Source organism: Vigna umbellata, chromosome 7, assembly GCF_029865625.1.
Source record: "Vigna umbellata cultivar VRB3 chromosome 7, Vumbellata_1.0, whole genome shotgun sequence".
Lineage (NCBI taxonomy): Eukaryota > Viridiplantae > Streptophyta > Magnoliopsida > Fabales > Fabaceae > Vigna > Vigna umbellata.
This window is the reverse complement of record NC_142171.1, coordinates 24,983,759-25,003,556: the sequence shown is the minus strand read 5'-3', so window position 1 is coordinate 25,003,556 and position 19,798 is coordinate 24,983,759. Positions and strand designations below refer to the sequence as shown.

The following is a 19,798-nucleotide window of genomic DNA, read 5'->3' as shown; positions in this document are numbered from 1 at the left end:
AAGATAAGTGTTTCTAAACCGTTAAACTTATATTTCTGTGTGGTTGTTATAGTTTATTGGTTTTGTGATAGTGAATAGTTAATCTATGCCTGGGATTAACAAATAGATGTAGGATCCTTGTTATATGAACCAATATAAAATTATCTGCGCAATTTTCTCTCTTTCCTTACTCTTTATTATTGTTTTACACTAGTGCAGTCAGGGAAACGACAACGGTTATTTTTGCTCGTAGGCAGCGGTTCCTGAACCGAGGCATATCCAGGCGAGGTAAAAATTGGTAGACTTTTTGCCTCGGTTTAGAACCGAGACATAAAATGGTAGGATTTTGCCTCGGTTTAAAGTTAACCGAAGTAGTAAGGTTTTTTATTTTTTTATATTTTTTTCGCAGGACTTTATGCCTCAGAAGTATATTTTGAATGAAAATTATATTAAAACATAAATACATTCAATGTAATCATAAATCAACTTCTTAGAAGCATAAATCAATCCAATGTTATCATAAATCAATTTTGAAGCATAAATCAATACAATGTACAAAGTTAAAATAATAATAATGTACAAAAGCATAAAACAACTTAGAAACATAAACTTAGAAACTTATAATCCTAATATCTATTACATACTATTATATAATTGAATTGCATATTTAGTCAGTGTTTTCCTCACGAGTTTAAGTGACTTCTCTGGAATTGGAGCAGTCATATTGAATCTCTGCATAAAACACAATGATTTTAATTAGTGTATATGAAATCTAAACTATAGAGAAAATAAAATTCAAACCTAAATATTACCATTTGTCATCCACTGGTGTAATGTGCACGAATAATGGTCATCATCCAAAACATGACGTAGTAACCACATTCATATGACCTCGTTTGTCTATTAGACTACAATATATCATCATAATTATAAAATGTTAAGTAACATCATTGGAATGGAAAAAAATGTAACAAAGTATGGACTAAAATACCAAACCTTAAGGGGAACCCATGCAAGCTTTTTAGCTGTAACAGTAGATCTCCCATATAATATCATATCTGTTGCAAGGGAACTATTAAAAAAAATTATTTTAGCATACATTTATAACAAAGAAAGTTGAAACATTGAGATTCTTACCAATCTACTACATGTCTAAGAGGGCTGGGAGGAGACTTGTGCAATGAACAAAACCATACAGTAGTGTTCTCCGGTATGGAGATCACAAGTAGGTGCCAATGACGCCTGAAATTGGTAATAACTTAATTGTCATATACCAAAATTAATAAATGAAACTTTAAAGTTAACAAACTTCACTTACCCAAGTATATAAGGGAGAAAATATATTTCCTTCCCCATTGCAAAGCAGTTGGTGATGTATGTTTGGATATCATCAAATTTTTCAACTACTCAGCCTCATTACCAACCATCTTAAGAGCGACAAACTCAGATTTTATTATTGATCTTGCAATAACTGTTTGTCTAACTTATCTTTATGTAATTGCACCACCCTTAAGTGTGAATAAATAACCACTAGTGGATTTTGTATCATCTGAATCAAAGATCTAGTTAGCATCACTATACCTTTCTAATACAATAGAAAAATCTATCATATTCAGTGTCATAATCCATTGAACCTCTTAAGTATCTCACAAGCCTAACAAGTGCACCCCAATGTTGTTGATTTGGACATTGAGAGTACTTACTCAATCTAGCTACTGCTGAAACAATATTAGGTCTAGAAAAGCTCATCAAGTGTAGTAAGCTCCCGATTATCTTGGCATACTGAGGCTAAGAAATAAATTCTCCTTTATTTTCATTAATTTAGAATTAACATCGATAGGGGTATTCATTGGATTAAAGTCATAAAACTCAAACTTCTTAAGAAGTTTCTCAATATATTTTTCTTGAGATAGTAATATACTATCTCCCTTCCTTATGATTCTAATACCTAAAATCACACTGGTTTCACTCATGTCTTTCATTTCAAAATTCGAAAAAAAACAATTTAGCTCTAGCAACAACCTCATTGCATGTACCAAAAATTAACATGTTATCCACATATAAATGTATAATGACACAAGCACTATTTTTAGATTTAGAGCACACACATTTGTCAACATAATTAGGTGAAAAACCATCATAAAACAATACATTATCAAGTTTTTCATGCCATTGTTTTGATACTTGTTTCAACCCATACAAAGATTTTAAAAGTTTGCATACTTTATTCTCTTGACCAGGTACAACACATTCTTCAGGTTGAGTCATATAATTTTCTTCCTCCAAATCACCATTCAAAAAAGGTTTTTTAACATCCATATGGTGTGTATCACTATTTTATGGATAACTACTAGAGCTAACAATAATCGAATGGAGGAAATCCTAGTTATAGGGGCACAAGTATCAAAGTAATCTATGTTGAGTTTTTGAGTAAAATCTTTTGCTACTAATATTGTCTTATACTTCTCTATGGATCCATCAAAGTGATATTTTTTCTTAAAGATCCACTTACAACCAATGAGTTTTGCTCCTTTAGGCAAATCTACTAATGTCCATATTATTTTTTTCTAACAACGTTTAAAATGTTAATAACGTAATGTCTATCTCAGTCAATATTAAATGAGTTGTCAGTTTTTAAAATACATGCCAAATAATTAAAGGTTAGGGTTCCTGTTAACTAGTGTTAAATGTTAATTCCTAATTATTTATAAATCCTAATTGGGTAAACCTTAATTGATTTTCCCTAAATGTTTGATTTTCTTTCAAGAACCCTAATCATTTTCGTTTTTCTCACCTTTGGGTTTTTTCCCAGCACATTCCAAACCAGTCAAAGTTCAACGTCGTCGATAGCCACCGTGAGCCCCCCATGGTCGCAACCCATTAACACCTCCATAGCCTTGACTCTCACAACCATCACCAACAACCAATAAGAGTAAAAAACGCGAAGAATAAAAACCCAAAAAAATTCTAAATCATAACCCTAACCCCTAAATCGCGAGCCATAAGGGAGAACAGAAAAATCCCAAAATGCAATATTATTAACACTAGTTTGTAGAGAACAAACAAGAACCCAATTCGCAAACGAAAAACCCCAAAGTTGCAAGACCAAAACGCAAGAAACAAAAACCCCAAGCTTCACGCCATCAAAGAGGAAGAAAATTTTATCATCTACAAAGTCGAATCAAAGAAAGGGGAAGACGAAAACCTGAAAAACCCCAAATCACTAGATTCTTCAACCCCAATTTAACCCTAATCGCAAATCGCTTTCGAAACCAACCTTTTACAAAAACTATTTAACTTTTAACATTGTCACGTCAATTGGCTTGATCTTGCAACATATTTCAAAATTGAACAACTCATTAATATTAACTAAGGTGAACATTACACTGTTAGCATTTCCGTGAGCTAAAAGGATCAAATTGAACTACTTTTACAAAAAAAAAAGGAACCACTTTAAAAAAAACTCAAAAATAGAATTTAAACAAAATTAACTAATAAGAGACTCAAAATTAATATTAAACCTTTAAGAGTCTATGTTTTAAGCTGCATCTTCTTTTCTCTCCCATGTCTAATTCTCTCTTTATATCTTTATATATATATATATATATATATATATATATATGCGGTGCTCTTTTTCATACTAAAGTAAGAAAGATGGAAGACTTTTATTTTTAGGGTTAAATATGTTTTTAGTCCCTAAACTATTGGCCGTTTCTGGTTTTCGTCCCTCTTTCAAAGTAAGGTACAATTTGGTCCTCATTCTTTTCGAAACGTTCGTTTTAGTCCTCAGAATTTTGGTTTTAGTCCTCATTTGTTGCTAAATGAGGACCAAATTTTTAAACAGTGTTTAGTTTTCGAGGACTAAAACGAACGTTTCGAAAAGAATGAGGACCAAATTGTACCTTACTTTGAAAGAGGGACGAAAACCAGAAACAGCCAATAGTTTAGGGACTAAAAACATATTTAACCCTTATTTTTATTATGTGTTTTTGTCTTCTTTTCTTCTATGTTTTTCTCTGATCCTATCATTATCATCTATATTTTATTTCTCTCATAATTTCATGATGAAGAGTAATGATACATGTGTCAATCAAATTTTCAATTATCTTTTATCATACCATATTTTTATTATTCTTAATATATACTGAACAAATTTTGTATTTTTTTAAAGATAATTAGCTAATTCAAGTTAAAATAATATTAAATAATTCATTGTGATTTAAAAATTATTAATTAAATACTATTTTTTATAATTTTTAATATTATATTAAATAATTTTGAATAAAAGTTAGGAAAAACTTGTCACTTTACAAAATGAAAAATTAAAAGGAAATATTATTTATAAAAACTGACCTCTCACATATAACTAAAGTACACAATTTGATTAAACTAAGACAATTAACATAACAAATTTATATTTATTGTGAAAAGTAATGTCACAATAACTATGAAAGTGTAACTAAATTATGATTTTATGTAATTTTTTTTCTATTTTCATTTCTCATGTAAGGTTATCATTTTTTGTAATTTTTATTTCCCTTTATTCCTCAATGACCATTCTTACTTTTCATATATTTTAAAATTTAGTTTATAGCCATAATTTATAATTAATAGTTTATAATTTATAATTTATACTTTACAGTTTACACTTTATAATTTGTAATTTATAATGTATAGTTTAAAATTTAAAATTATAATATTTTTCTATGTAACATAACTTTTAAAATGTAATTTATATAAAATAAATTTTCATTTATATAAAATATAAAATTAAATTTAAAAATATGTTAATGTAAAATTATTTAATATCTCATTTATATAAATTAAAAATAAAAAATATAGTAATTTTAAAATACAGTAAAATATCATTTTATCACTTTATTTTATTATTTTTATTCAGTATTAATAAAATTTAACATAGATTATCATGATGATAAGAAATTATAATTTCACTTCAATAAAATAAAATTCTTTTTAGACAAAATATGTTTAAGTCATGCGTGTAAAACCTGATTCTTGTCTTGTAAATGACTTTTATAAAATAATTCAATTAAAATGTCTAATATGACAAAATTTAAAATCCTGAATCATGTAACTAATATGTATTTTCTTTCTCGTCTTAAAAATAGCTCTCTTTTCAAAAATTTCAAAAGATATTGTTATTAAATATAATTTTATAAAATATTTACAATAGAACAAATTTGGATAAAATATTTTAGAAATGACATTATAAAAGAAAAAATAAATTAAAATCTCATAACTTAAAACAAGAGTTACATGATATGACATATGTAAAGATTTTTCTTTCATTATTACAGGTAAATTACATAAATTACAGGTAAATTCATAAATTTAAAATATAAACTTTATAAAACATCGTCATTGAAGTATTTACATAGAATAACTTTAAAATTTTAATTATTAAATAAGATTCTGCATTATAAAAGTACAAATATTTTCCATTTTGAAAATATATACTATAATCAACAAGAAATTAATTAAAATATAAATGTTTTAAAGTTAAAATAAAATTTAAAAGTAATACAATTCCATATAACTCAAAAAATAAATTAAAGTCTTTTAAGATACCAACCAATACGCCTAATAAATATAAAATTATGACAATTTCATATATTTTCTTTCATATATATGTATATATATATATATTGTACATACCTAAAACTTCCTTATTAGGAGTATTATTTCCTTCAAAACAGCAGATCCCAAAATTCATAAAAAGACTCTCAAAATTATATACTCACATACTATATTCTTTTATATGTTAATATATATTTAATATTAATAACTAGATATATATTAAAATTAAATAATTTAAAAAAAATAAAAGTGTTGTCACATCAAAGGCATCGAGAAAAGTACTTGGTTAAATGTCGCCGCCATGCGTGACCAATTGACGCTTGAGTATGTCAGACATCGATCATCAACGTTCGTCTAACTAGCCGCACCCTCGTCCAATCGAATCCAAAACCATGTAAAGTGCTTTGGTACTAAGCAACCTTTTTAACAAAAACCAACACCTTAGTGATATCAACAAACAAACAACTCTACTGTTTGGTTTATTACTTCTTCCAACCCCACGTTAAGGTGGTTTTAGCAATTCGGCCGCATACCAACAAAACCCTTTTTTTTCTTTTTTTAATTCTTTTTTTTCTTTTCTAAACCCAATTCACCATAAATACATTAAACAAAGTCTAACCATTTCTCCCTTTCTCTTCCTTTCTCTTTGAGGGTTTCTTCTCCCTTCAAGGAAAAGAAGAGTTACCACAATCACGCCGGAGAGTGGTATGCTCTCTCTTTTTTCTCAATCTATAGCTTTTGGTAGTTGGTAGTTAATTGTTGTCCTGGGTTCAGATCTGTTCACCAGTTCTTTCAATTGCGATAAGGTTCTTGATGGCTGAGTTTCTTAGATCTCTACCTTCATTCGATGATGTCTAATTTTTTTCTCCCTTTATGTTTCTTGGGAAATTTCTGACATTTATACACTACCTTATTTAAACCTATTTCTTGTTTATATATTTTGTCTTTTAAGTCTTTGAATTTGTGTTTGGTTTCTGACGTGGCTGTTCACTGGCTGGATTTTGGATTTCCGTATTTGGGTGTGGAAATTTAGAAAATTCTTTCTGCTTTGTTGATTGTGGGTTAGGTATCTTGGAATTGTAAATTAAGGAAACAATTTATATTCTTTGGTGTTGGTGCCGAGATGCTCTTGAGAAGTGACAGTGTTTGCTATTGTGTCACTGGCTGAGATGTATTGTAATATAAATGTAAATGTAAACATGCAAAGAAAATGAATTGAAATGCTAAGCTACCCCACCCATGAGCTGAAAAGATTTTTTTTTTCAATTTAAAATTTATTTCTTGTTCTTGTGCAGTGATTTTTTGAGGTGCTGCAGTCATGTTTGGACGAGGTGGACCTAGGAGGAGTGATAACTCTAAATATTATGATATTCTTGGAGTTTCAAAGAATGCCACTGAAGATGAAATCAAGAAAGCATACAGAAAGGCAGCTATGAAGAATCATCCGGATAAAGGTGGAGATCCTGAAAAGGTAAAAGCAATATTTTGTTACACTTCATTTTGATTATACCATTTGAATAAACAGCTATGTACTTGGACCTCTGTTCATAGTTTGATTTGATCATATAAACTTTACACATCTAATACTAGTGATTCTGCATTTACCTCTTGATAAGATGAGTTTATATTGTAAATTGTGAACTTATTTGATATATTAGTGTTGCATGCAGAAAACTTGAGCAAACTATATTATGTATTTTAATTCTGTATGTTTATATGAAATATGTTATTCACTTGGTACTTGAAAACCTGCTAACCTCATGTTGTATTCTGTTTTAATACCGAATACTTGATTCATGTATCAGTTTAAGGAGTTAGGTCAAGCATATGAAGTTTTAAGTGATTCTGAGAAGAAAGAATTGTATGATCAGTATGGTGAAGATGCCCTTAAAGAAGGGATGGGAGGAGGAGGAGGAGGCTCGTTTCATAATCCATTTGATATATTTGAGTCATTTTTTGGAGGATCAAGCTTTGGTGGTGAGATGTTCACTTTTAAATTTATGTTATTTCATTTCATTTGTGAATCATCTTGCAATATTAACCAACTCACTATTGCTATCATTTCTTAGGTGGTGGTAGTTCACGAGGCAGAAGAAAAAAACATGGTGAAGATGTGGTGCACTCTTTAAAGGTGTCCTTGGAGGATGTCTATAATGGTGCAACTAAGAAACTATCTCTTTCTAGAAATGTATTATGCCCAAAGTGTAAAGGGTATGCACCTATTTGTGTTTATATTTTCCCTGTACATCTAATTTATTCAGTGTAAATGGTATGCAAATATTTGTGTTTATAATTTCCCTATACATCTAATTTATTTTGAGAATGCAAATTTTTTATAAATACATGTTTGTATTTCATATCACAGTGTAATCAATATGTTCTCCCACCTTGCTTTCTCCAAAAAATATATTGTATTAGGTTAACTATACTTTTTAGAATTTGTAATGGTTAATATTTCCTATGCTGTCCATGTGGAATCCCAGATGGGGCATGTTAAGATGTCTTTTTAACCGAAAAAGAGATATGTGGGTATTTAACTGTATTAGTTCATGTGCATGGTTGGCTATTACACATGATTTTACAGCTATAGTGACATTATATTTGTGGTGTTGGGCCACTTCTGTGGTCTATTGTGTGGAATGATTGTTTCTGTGTAGATTGTGAGATATAGTATCATATGTGTTACTGTATTTGGTATCACTTCAACAATTCTGTCCTATCTTTCAGATACAGTCAGTTTCTTTTTTCTCACACCTGTCTGTTCTCTCACAACTGCAGCTATTAGTTTGTGTCTATGTCTTAGATGTCAATAAAAAAGTTTTAATGTTTATCATATATTAAGATAATTATTAATATTGACTCATGATTGAATTTGCACTTGGGGGATATGAAAAGTATGTGATACTACTGGGTAGGTTAATCCAATGTGACTTTTGATTAGACATGTTAGTTCATGTCAGTCTTGTTATAATCTATTAGTTTGTGTTTGTAGAATTTATTTATTTATTATTTGATTATAATCATGCATCTTTATGCTGATGTTTTGTCAGAATTTGAAAAATAATAAGCTATAACAACACATTTACATTCAATTATTGATAATTCAGGAATGGGTCAAAAAGTGGTGCAACTAGTAGGTGTTTTGGTTGCCAAGGCACTGGTATGAAGGTCACAAGAAGGCAGATAGGACTAGGCATGATTCAACAAATGCAACATGTCTGCCCGGACTGCAGAGGATCTGGTAATGAAAACTTTGTTTTCTATATTTTTCAGGTTGTTTTATGATGTTTTCTCAATCTCATCTTTCATTGATACAGGTGAGGTTATTAGCGAAAGAGATAAATGTCCTCAATGCAAAGGAAACAAGGTTACTCATGAAAAGAAGGTACTGGAGGTGCATGTTGAAGAGGGAATGCAGCAGGGTCAGAAGATTGTTTTTGAAGGACAAGCTGATGAAGCTGTAAGTGGTCACATTTGTATGCTATTTGTGTTAACACTTAGAAAGTATTTCCCTGAGTTGGTAATGTTGGTTTCTTACTTGAAATGAACTCCTACTTGTTGCAGCCTGACGCATTGACAGGAGACATTGTTTTAGTATTGGCAGTGAAAGAGCACCCAAAGTTCAGAAGGGAGCGAGATGATCTCTTCATTGATCACACTCTCAGCTTAAGTGAGGCACTCTGTGGCTTCCAGTTTACTATCACACATCTTGATGGCAGGCAATTACTGATCAAATCAAACCCTGGGGAAGTCATTAAGCCAGGTAATAAAAAATTTCGGTAGTATAGATAGCTGTTGTTTCATTAGGGATGACAATGCGGGCTAGTTCACCTGCATTTAGCCTGCAAAAGGCAGGTTGGGCTGGCTCGCTCAGAAACAATAATTTTTATAAGTCTATTTTTTAAAATAAATATTATTCATAATTTTATAATTTTTTAAGTTTATTAAAAATAGAAATGACTTTAAAGTGAACTGAAATAAGGAAAGAAGCATGAAATGTTAATGTTATTTTAAAAGAAACGTATACATGTTGTGCTGGCTTTGAGGAATTTAAGTAATTAGCTTTTAGGACTTTAAGTAATGCAGGTTATGTGAATCAAACGTGGGCTAGTTTGTCATTGGCTTGTGCAGACTATTATGCGACAAGGACTTAATCGGCCAGACTAAAAATACTCAGCCCACACTTTACCAGCCTCACATGGCCATCCTTAGTTTCAATCTACCTTGATATTCAATTTTCTGAGTTATGTATTTAAATTCTACTATGTAGGTCAATCTAAAGCAATAAATGATGAGGGAATGCCACTACACAAGAAGACATTCATGAGGGGTCGGCTTTACATCCAGTTCAATGTTGAATTCCCAGACTCAGGGTTTATTTCCCCTGATCAATGCCTGTTATTGGAAAAGGTATTACCTCAGAAGGGCAGCAAGCGCATTTCAGATGCAGAGCTTGATGACTGTGAAGAGACCACTTTGCATGATGTCAATTTCAAGGAGGAGATGAAACGAAAACATCAACACCATTACCGTGAGGCATACGATGAAGACGAAGATGAAGGTCCTTCTGGTCACAGGGTGCAATGTGCTCAACAGTAGTGCAATTTGTGGTAGAGGTTATATGTTTTCTATCTTTTGTTTGCATAATGCAGAAACCATAACTGCTTGATAAATTTACCTTTAGGTCTTTGTTATTAGTTTACAGTTCATGGCAAATTAGTTTACATTTCATGGCATATAACTAAGTATGTTTTTTTTATTATAATGTCAAGTTTATGAAAATTAAATGCCCTCTTTGATTCGTTGGCACGTATGCTATAATGATTCTAGATGCCTCCTATTTATCTTGTTTTTGTTATTATTATTTTGTTGTTGGGCTAATAATAAAGATTGTTAGTATTGTTTAGTAGTGTGTATAATGATTCAATCAGTTCTATTTCGCTATTGCTCTTTTTGGTTAAATATTTAGTACAAGTTTGGTTTGGCTTTGTTCCAAAACTTTTTCATGAACACTTCTATCTCCAAAGTTAATTGAGTGTTTTTTATGAACTAAAATAATTTGTTAAAATTTATTCATACAATTTATGTAATATCTAGTTTATAATTTATGTTTTATTTTATTTTTGCTAGAAATACTAGTAAAATAGTTTTTTTTTGTGATAATCGAATAAGTTAAATCCACTTTTTGACAGTCCTACTTGAAAAGTTTTTATAAATAATTTTAAAAAAGCTTTTGCTAATGTTTAACATTATCTAGGGACAGGTGACACCCAAAAAGATTTACTATTGAAGGGAAAATTTTAATTATCAAGTATTTTTAAATTACAAACATTCAAATTACATATTTTCTTGTATGGTATTAAGAATGCTTTTGTTTTATATTTCTTCTGGCACTAAAAGGGACATGTGGAAACTTGAAATGAAAAGTTGTACAATAATGATCAATTTTTTTAATTTGTATTATAAACATTTTTGTCACAAGTTAAGTATGCTAGAATATTTGACAAGAGGAAAAAGTAAATCTAATTCCTACAAAGGGTTATAAAAATTACATAAAAAGTGTGGTTCATGATATCTTGCTTCGCAACAGAACTTCTTTAGTTTCTCACTTAATCACTAAATTGACTTGACATGTTAAAACATAATTCATTATTAAATAAGTCAAAATAATTCATTATTCAAAATTTCATTTTAAAATTTCATATAGTAATAAAAGGGTTAATAAATTAGTTCTTGACACAATTGATTATGCTAAGTTCACATTTTATTGATTATGCTAAGTTCACATTTTATTAACTAGGTAGATAATTACCCTTTAGTTCACTAAGAAAACTTTACTATCGTACTCACTATCTGAAGTACGATATTAAAATTACCAGTAATATTAGCTTAGGCTTTTTATCAAACAAATAATTTGACTAAATTGCTCAAAATAATTTTTAGTTAAACAGTAGTCATCAATCTGATTAAGGGAGTCTCAATCATTTATGCAAACTTACAATTACTATAAGTTGAAAACTATTAGACTAGATAAAGTAACCAAATAATTAACTAAAGAGAAAATAATATTTGCTATGATATGAGAGCACACACAGCTCTAGAGAACAAAGAGAACTTAAGCTGAAAGTAAGAGCGAGTGCGAGGAAATATGAAGTAGGAAATTTCTTCTTTATTAAGTGATTTTGTAATTACACATTTTTTTATTTATTTGAAGTGTCTTACAACAATTAAATTTGATTTCATTTTGATTTTCTTGCCAAAGAGTTTATTTTATTTTACAAAAATTTAGATAATTTAAATAAATAAATTATTTTCTTAAATTACTTCATCCAAATATACACTTAATCAAATTTTTTGTTAATTAAATTCTAAATGTTCAAGTGTTTGTTTTCATTGTTCTTTATCTTGAAATCTTATTCGATTAAGTTAGGAGGTTATTAGCACAATGTATTTTGATACTAAAATTAGTAAAGATTCGACAGTTTTAACAGTTATCTACCTCTTTACTTCAAACTTAAATTTATAGATTTTAAAATCAACTTTGGATTATTGTGGCCAAATTAATACTAATCGTGTTTTTTCATAAGTTATTCAGAATTAAGTATAATCATCTTGAAGAGTGACCGTAAAATCTATAGAATAATTGTATTTCTTTTATGCTTACTCCTACCTTTTCAAGGACCTACTCGTTTGATTACCCTTCAATGACTTCTAAATGGACGTCTTGAGGGAGTTAAACTTGGCACCCACCCAATTGAACCCGAACAACTAGCATTCATGCAGGAGTTCAAGGTGGTCTGTAACGCTCTTGATCTCACTGTTATTCCTCCATGTTTTCTATATTTCTTTCGTACCTACCCACAGAGAGAAGGGGTTGGGTGTTTCTAATCTCCGAGAAAAGGAAGTGGTTGTTCACCTTATTCATTGACTCCTTCAAAGGATTCAAGAGAAACTATCTTAAGGTAGGAATAACGAAGGTCGGTTAGTTAAAATTTTACATAAAGGCCAATCGGGCGATGTTCCCCTTTTACAGGACGAAGAACCTAAGGAAGTTAACATCATGGGCTAAGTCCATGATGACGTTCGGAGAGATAGAAGCAGTTAGCCTGATTGACCAACTACCTCATTGAAGGTCTCATCAACCTCGTAGACTCTGAGGACCTTTGTAATAGAGTGTTCGATAAGGTTTTAATTGTATTGTGTTTTCTAACATATAATTGTTAAATTGGCTAAATTTCGTGTTTTATTTCAGGAATAATGTCGTCCCTGAATCCAAAGAGTAATGCATTCGCGAAGATTGATGCCTAGTGTAAGGCTGCTGGAAAAGTTGTTGGAGAGGGTACATCTAGTGCTCGCCCGACTTCTACATTGGCCCTCACATCCAAGCGCCCTCCAGTTGTGGAAAAAGCGCATGAAAGAGCTCTTGCACAATAGGATCAACGAGCGATTCGACCTTCAACTCTGGCTATCCCTCAACCAATACCCATCACGATCATCTCCCCAACTACTCAAGATAAGGGGAAGAGTAAATTTCATAACGAGATATCTTCTTCCTCACAAAAGAAGAGCCGATGGGAGGCTGCTCCCTCAGGGTCCTTGTCTAGCGGACCATTCGATATTAGGTTCCGTGCAGGGGTGAGGGCCAACTTCGATCTCCCAAGGGATAAGTAGGGATGGGTTAAAAAGCTGTCCCAAGAGAAGGCTCTGGAAGCAACCTTCGAGTTGACCGTTCGGATTGATATTTGTATGGCTCGAGCGTCTGAATTCGACAACAAAGATACAACCTCCCTGGAGGAGGGGTTGAAGGCTGCTAAGGTGGAACGGGAAGCCACCAAGAAGGCCAATGAAGACCTTACCAAACAATTAGAGGAAGCAACCAAGGCTTACTCTGGTTGCGAGAAGGCCAAGCAACACTTCTTCAACATTCCTACGGATCATATGACTTTTGACGTGATGAAGCAGGTAGTGGATAGACAATTGGTGAGCATGGATAGACAATTGGTGAGCATCTAGTCTAAGGAGAAAAAGGATTGTTTGGTCTATCGAGGAGGTTCACCGGGGAGACACAAACACCAATAACATTAGAACCTAACCATATAAGGGATTGACACCACTCTCTTCCCAAAACCTTAAGGTTATGGGTCAATGGGTCTTTCATCTTTATATAGTGCTATACTTTCTTATTTCTATCCAATGTGGGACTTAGACTCACACTTGGATTCCCAACAATCTCTCCCTCTAGTGGAAGCATTCCCAACCAACCAATCACAACCACGAGTAGCCCTTCATACTGCCGTTCATCTTAACGTGACTTTCTTTATAAGGACCATTATACTCGTCTGAATCGATCACCAAGACAAACTAGCTCTGATACTACTGTTGGGTCTAATGAGGAGGAGGCTCACCGAAAAGACACAAACACCAATAACATTGGAGCCCAACCATATAAAGGGTTGGCACCACTCTCTACCCAAAACCTTAAGACTATGGGTTAATGAGTCTTTCATCTTTATATAGTGCTCTAATTTCTCATTTCTATCACTTGAGATTAAAACTGATAAAATATATTCTTGAGGGCTTAACTGATCCCTTTCATTATCTTCTATATATATTGAAAACACAAGAGTACATGGAACATCAAGAGCCTGCACTAGACCTCTAGGTACAGAACTAGGTACGACTCATTAATGGTCTAGCAGACAAGCCTTAATGATGATATATAACAGTAATTATTCTAACACTATCCAATATGGAACTCAGACTTACACTTGGATTCCCAACAAGGATGACCAACATGTTGGGATCATGTATTGTACCGTATAAACCGCCCAGTCAACGTATTACCGAAAGCGATCGGTCGGTCAATTCTCTAGAACTTCCAAAATATCATAGACCGATCGGTTGTCAACCTCATTGATGACCAACTGTCACACTTCATATTAAGGATACTACAAACTCAACATTATTAACAAGATAAAACATACTTATGAGGCATTAGGCTATAATTGGGTCGACCCTAATTAAAAGCTCACTCCGAAATCTATAAATACATAGGTAAGATAAAGAGGTAGGTGATTGCATTGGACATTTAATGCGTAACTGTAATAACCGATCAGTATAACTAAAACTGACTTGAGCGCCAGAGTCTCTTTGACCAGTGTCTATCCCCTCGGTTTGGACTCTAAAGAAAAAGAAACAAGAAACAACTATAAGGAGAACAATAAAGTGAACAAAGTGAAACAACAAAGTGTGAAAGAGTAATTTTCGATTCTACCATCTAGAACATGTATGATGAAGTTGAAGAAGCTCCTAGGGGGTGGAAGAGGATGGCCGGATTGGTGATTTGGAATAGGTTGTATATACATTCAGGGGTTTAGTTAGACAATTTATTTTGTTAAGTACATCTTTTGTGGCCGTCGGCCAAACAATATGCTTTGTATTGCCGTCCTGTTTGGATAACTGCCTTATTTTGTATACTCCTCAAACATTAATGGAAACTATCTTTCTTTCTGCTCACTTTATGTACTTTTCTCCCGCATGGTTAATAATCGTATTGCGTTAAAACTAAGATTGCAAAATGATACATATTCTTTGAACCAATGATATTTTTTTTTTATTTTTATTCTAGACATGTTATCAAATTAGTATGTTAGTAGTTTAGACAATAGAAAAAAAAGTAAATCTAATTCCTATTTGAAAAAAAAAAGTATATGATTAGCATTTCATATTGTCAACAAGGAAGTAAAATTGGTTAAATTGCATGAAATGAGATATCTTATTATCAAGGGATGTGTCTTGATACCTTATTGTTTACTCTAAGAAAATCATAAACTCTTAGACAAACAATTAATTCATGTTATGTATTGATCCTGCTAAAGCTGATATGGGTACTAAAGTCAGAAACATTTATCATAATATTCTATTATTAGTCAAAAATACGTCTTTCCTCATGGAAGGACTAAAAAATACGTCTTTCCTCATGGAAGGACTCCTTATTTATATCAAGTAGACTTCCCTTTTTCTCGCACCAGTAGATAGTTATCCAATCCATGATCAAGTCATTACAACAACTGTATCCATTTTTTGCAGCATTAATATAGGGAGCGGTGCTAATGCACAAGTTAGCTACTCAATATGTCGCTTCCTACTTGGTTCCTGACAATTACTGTTGCTGAACATAGTGATCCAGTCCAACAGTACAATGTCTCGTCCTCTAACCGACAACTGGAACGATTCGCCCTCCTTATGATGTATGCCCATAACCGTAAATAAATGACTATGATTGTTTAACATGGTCTTAAGACCGAAGTACGGATCATGTATAACTTAAATTTCCTTTCCCTACTTAAAAGTATATGATTAACATTTCATCAAATAGATGGTAGACAAGTAAGTAAAATCTGTAAATTGCATAAACGACACATTCCAATTAAGGGATGTGCCTTAATCAGACAACTTATTACATAATTGCATGTTAAGCAACTAATCAAACTACTGATATAATCAGAAAAAGAAACTCTGAATTCATGAAACCATATAATAAAAAAATAAACAAACTTAGATCAGAAATTTGAGAAATGAACCTGATGATAAAGGAAGAACAGATAAGAGAAAAACCTTCAAATAGAAGAGAATGCGCGCAAAGAGAGCAAAGGTAACTTAGTAGAAGAGCAGAAGATTGTTTATTGTATAGAGAGTGCATATGGTATTTCAAATTTCTTCTTTATTAAGTGTATTTTGAAATTCCAATATCTTGCTTATCTGTGTATAAAAAAGTTCTTAAATTTTACCTTTTTTCTTTAATTTTTTTTATCCAAACAACTTATTTTACTTTAAAAATATTTCCAATATCTTTTCCAAACCCAATGTTAAAAACATTTTCTTACAAAATTCGTAAAACTTCATGTCCCAAACTTTTGTATTAAAATAATTATCTAAAAAATGTCCATTCAAAATGATATTGAAATAATAATTTATAGTATGATTGTTTTAAATTTTAAAATAATAAAAAACATTTAAGACCCTATTATATGTATTTGTCACCATCCAAGTTAAAATACAATAAGTTGTATCCGAGGATGATTTTAAATATTGTCAATACAAATCGTAAAAACATTTTTTTTAAATATATAATATTCTTAATCCTACTTATGTATATAATTTTGTGCCTCTTCCAAACTAATCCATTTTCATCATTCTCCTTTTAGAAAATATTAGATTTACTCATTCAAACATAAAACGAAAGAAGACGAAAGGGAGGGCATCACTCAAACAGAGATTCTCTTCGCATGGTTGGTGTCGGTGGCATGGGAAAAGAGAAACCCTTTAGGGTTTTCTTATTTGAAGAAGATGAAGCTAATTGGACCAACCCTTTACCCATTTAAGAAAATTAGTTTTAATTCAAAAAAATCAAATTAAACATGTGGCAACTACGTTGATTAGTTAGTTGTACACATGTCTTGAATACATGACACACGGTTAGGCATGTAAGAAAAAAACTAGTAGCGTTGGTTGTGGAGGACTAAATCTTGCACATTATAAAAAGAGATGGATGAAAACCACAATTGCGCGATAGTTTAGAGACTAAAAACATTTTTAACATTTTTTTTTATTGTGAACCAACTTTTAAGCACGATTAAATGGTTTGCATTGTTTGACACGTTTTAACCCAATTGACAATCAGAAAAGTTACTTAACATGTAAAAAAAAATTAATATCATTGAATTAAAATAACTATATTTATTTATTTTTAAGGTTTGGAAACAAAAATATAGTTAGAGAAGAGAAAGACAAATTCTAATTTCATCTCTAAATTTAGAAACTACAAATATATTTAATTTATTAATATTACTAAACAAATAAAATAAATAGGCAAACTTAAATGTCTACCTAACAATTGTGATGTCACACATTATCAAATTTCATATGATAACCCTTGTACAAACAAAAGGTATCTCATTATACTTTTATCAAATCACAAATAAAAACAATCATATTCATTAATTATTTTTTAGTTCAATATGTTTAGTCTTTAAATTTTTATAGAAATTAAATTTGTTAACATGTCGAAGTTTTGATATAATTTGATTCTAAACTTTAAAAATAATAGATATAGTTCTTAAAACCTAACTAGGTTACATTTTTTTTAATGTGTCAACCCGTCTTTCAAATATATTTGAGTTATTTACATCGTTTGACACATTTAGACTCAATTGACAATAAAAAAAAGTTATTTAACACAAAAATAATTAACATCATTAGATTAAAAAAATTATATAATTTATTTTTAAAGTTTAGAAACAAAAAATATATTAAGGAAAAAAACGAATTTAATATCACACTAATATTACTATGTAAGTAAAATATTGACAAACTTAAATATCTATTTAACGATCATGATGTCACACATTATCATATCAATCCATATAACCTTCATACAAACAAAATATATCTCCTTAAATTTTGGTAATTTTTTGTCCTAAACTAAATAATATAAATTTTTATCCACTCCATCTTTGTTTATATAGTTTAAAATATAAGTAAAACAAAAAAATTAGACAATTAACAAAATTGGTGCAAAATTCTTTCTAAATTACCGAAATTGTTATATATATTCGTCACCATCCAAATTAAAATACGTTAACTTTGTATATGAGGGTGACTTTAAATATTGTCAATATCAATTGTAGACATATTTTTTTAAATGTACAATATTCTTAATTCTAATTTTATATATAATTTTACCATAGAAAAGGACCAAATTAATAAATAATATAACCATTTAAAACAAAAATGAGAAATCCTAAATAAAAATAATCATGTTCATTCATTAAATTTTTAGTTAAATATTTGTAATTCTTAAGTTTTGATAATTGAATTTTGTGAATGTCACAACTTTATGGTCCTTAGACTTTAAAAAGAATAGATATAATTATCATAATAAACTACATTTTTTATACATGTCGACTAGTATGTCAAATTCGATTGAATTATTTACATAGTTTAACAATTTCAACTCAATTAACAATAGAAAAGTCGTTTAATACGTAAAATAAATTAATATAATTGGGTTAAAAGAATTATATACAGTTTGGAAACAAAAATATATAAAAGTTTCAAAAAAAAAAAACGAATTCCAATTTCACCTCCAAGTTTAGAGACTACAAATATATTTCATTTTTTTTTCAAGAACATGACAATAATATTACTAAACAAGTAAAATAAACTAACTAACTTAAATGTCTAGCTAACCATCGTTATGTTACACATTATCAATTTCATATGACAACTCTTGTACAAACAAAAGGTGTCTCTTTACACTTTTATCAAATCACAAATAAGAATAATCATGTTCATTCATTATTTCTTTTTTAGTTAAATATGTTTAGTCATTGAATTTTGATGAGAAATTGAAAATTTTCAATGTCTCTAACTTTGATATAGTTTGATCTTAGACTTTAAAAATGAATAGATATAGTTCTTATAACCTAACTAAGTTATACGTTTTTTGTTTCTCAACAATCTTTCAGGCACATTTGAGTCGTTTACATTGTTTGACATGTTTCAATCCAATTGAAAATGAGGAAAGTCGTTTATCATGTAAAATAAATTAACATAATTGGATTAAAAGACCCATATCCATTTATTTTTAAAGTTTGAAAATAAAAATACATCAAAGCTTTAGAGAAAGACGAATTTCAATTTCACCTTCAAATCTATAAACCACAAATATATTTATTTTTGTTCTCAAAAACATCATTGTAATATTACTAAATAAATAACATAAACTAATAAACTTAAGGATCTATCTAATAATTGTGATGTCACACATTATCAAATCCATATGACAATTCTTATACAAAAAAAAGATGTCTCCTTACACTTTGATCAAATCACAAAGAAAAATAATTATGTTCATTAACCATTTTTTAGTTAAGTATGTTTAGTCCTTAAATTTTGATGAGAAATTGAAAATTTTCAATGTCACAATGATTTTTTGTCCTAGACTTTAAAAATAAATAGATATAGTTCTTATAACCTAACTAAGTTACATTTTTTTACATGTCAACTAGTCTTTTAGAAATATTTTAGTCGTTTACATCGTTTGACACATTCCAATCCAATTGATAACCAGGAAAGTCGTTTAACATGTAAAAGAAATTAATGTCATTGAGTTAAAATAATTAATGTCGTTTAACATTTAAAGTTTGGAACAAAAAAT

At 30.2% G+C, this 19,798-nt stretch overlaps 1 protein-coding gene and 1 long non-coding RNA gene across 3 annotated transcripts; one reads left to right on the top strand and one right to left on the bottom strand.

Annotated features, from left to right (window-relative positions):
• Positions 1–633: 633 nt before the first annotated feature.
• Positions 634–16,482, bottom strand: LOC148195542 (uncharacterized). 2 transcript variants are annotated; one of them, XR_015781064.1, is made up of 5 exons: positions 16,161–16,482; positions 1,117–1,221; positions 976–1,051; positions 792–887; positions 634–711 (listed from the first exon to the last, which is right to left on the bottom strand). It is a non-coding gene; the product is annotated as an uncharacterized LOC148195542 (long non-coding RNA). The 2 variants fall into 2 exon arrangements; XR_015781063.1 differs by having other exon boundaries at positions 976–1,037.
• LOC148195543 (dnaJ protein homolog 1-like) lies at positions 6,124–10,378 on the top strand. The gene is made up of 8 exons (XM_088094376.1): positions 6,124–6,282; positions 6,873–7,048; positions 7,383–7,554; positions 7,647–7,788; positions 8,685–8,818; positions 8,895–9,037; positions 9,142–9,340; positions 9,848–10,378. The coding sequence occupies exons 2-8, from the start codon at positions 6,896–6,898 to the stop codon at positions 10,174–10,176; spliced, it is 1,272 nt and encodes a 423-aa protein (XP_087950502.1). The 5' UTR covers positions 6,124–6,282; positions 6,873–6,895; the 3' UTR covers positions 10,177–10,378.
• Positions 16,483–19,798: the final 3,316 nt, after the last annotated feature.

What these genes read in the sequence shown, in the direction of transcription:
- LOC148195543 (XM_088094376.1), top strand. Translation starts at nt 6,896, where the DNA reads ATGTTTGGACGAGGTGGACCTAGGAGGAGTGATAACTCTAAATATTAT. An exon ending in TTATGCCCAAAGTGTAAAGG is followed by an intron (nt 7,789 to 8,684) that starts GTATGCACCTAT and finishes TTGATAATTCAG; the next exon opens with GAATGGGTCAAAAAGTGGTG. An exon ending in CCCGGACTGCAGAGGATCTG is followed by an intron (nt 8,819 to 8,894) that starts GTAATGAAAACT and finishes TCATTGATACAG; the next exon opens with GTGAGGTTATTAGCGAAAGA.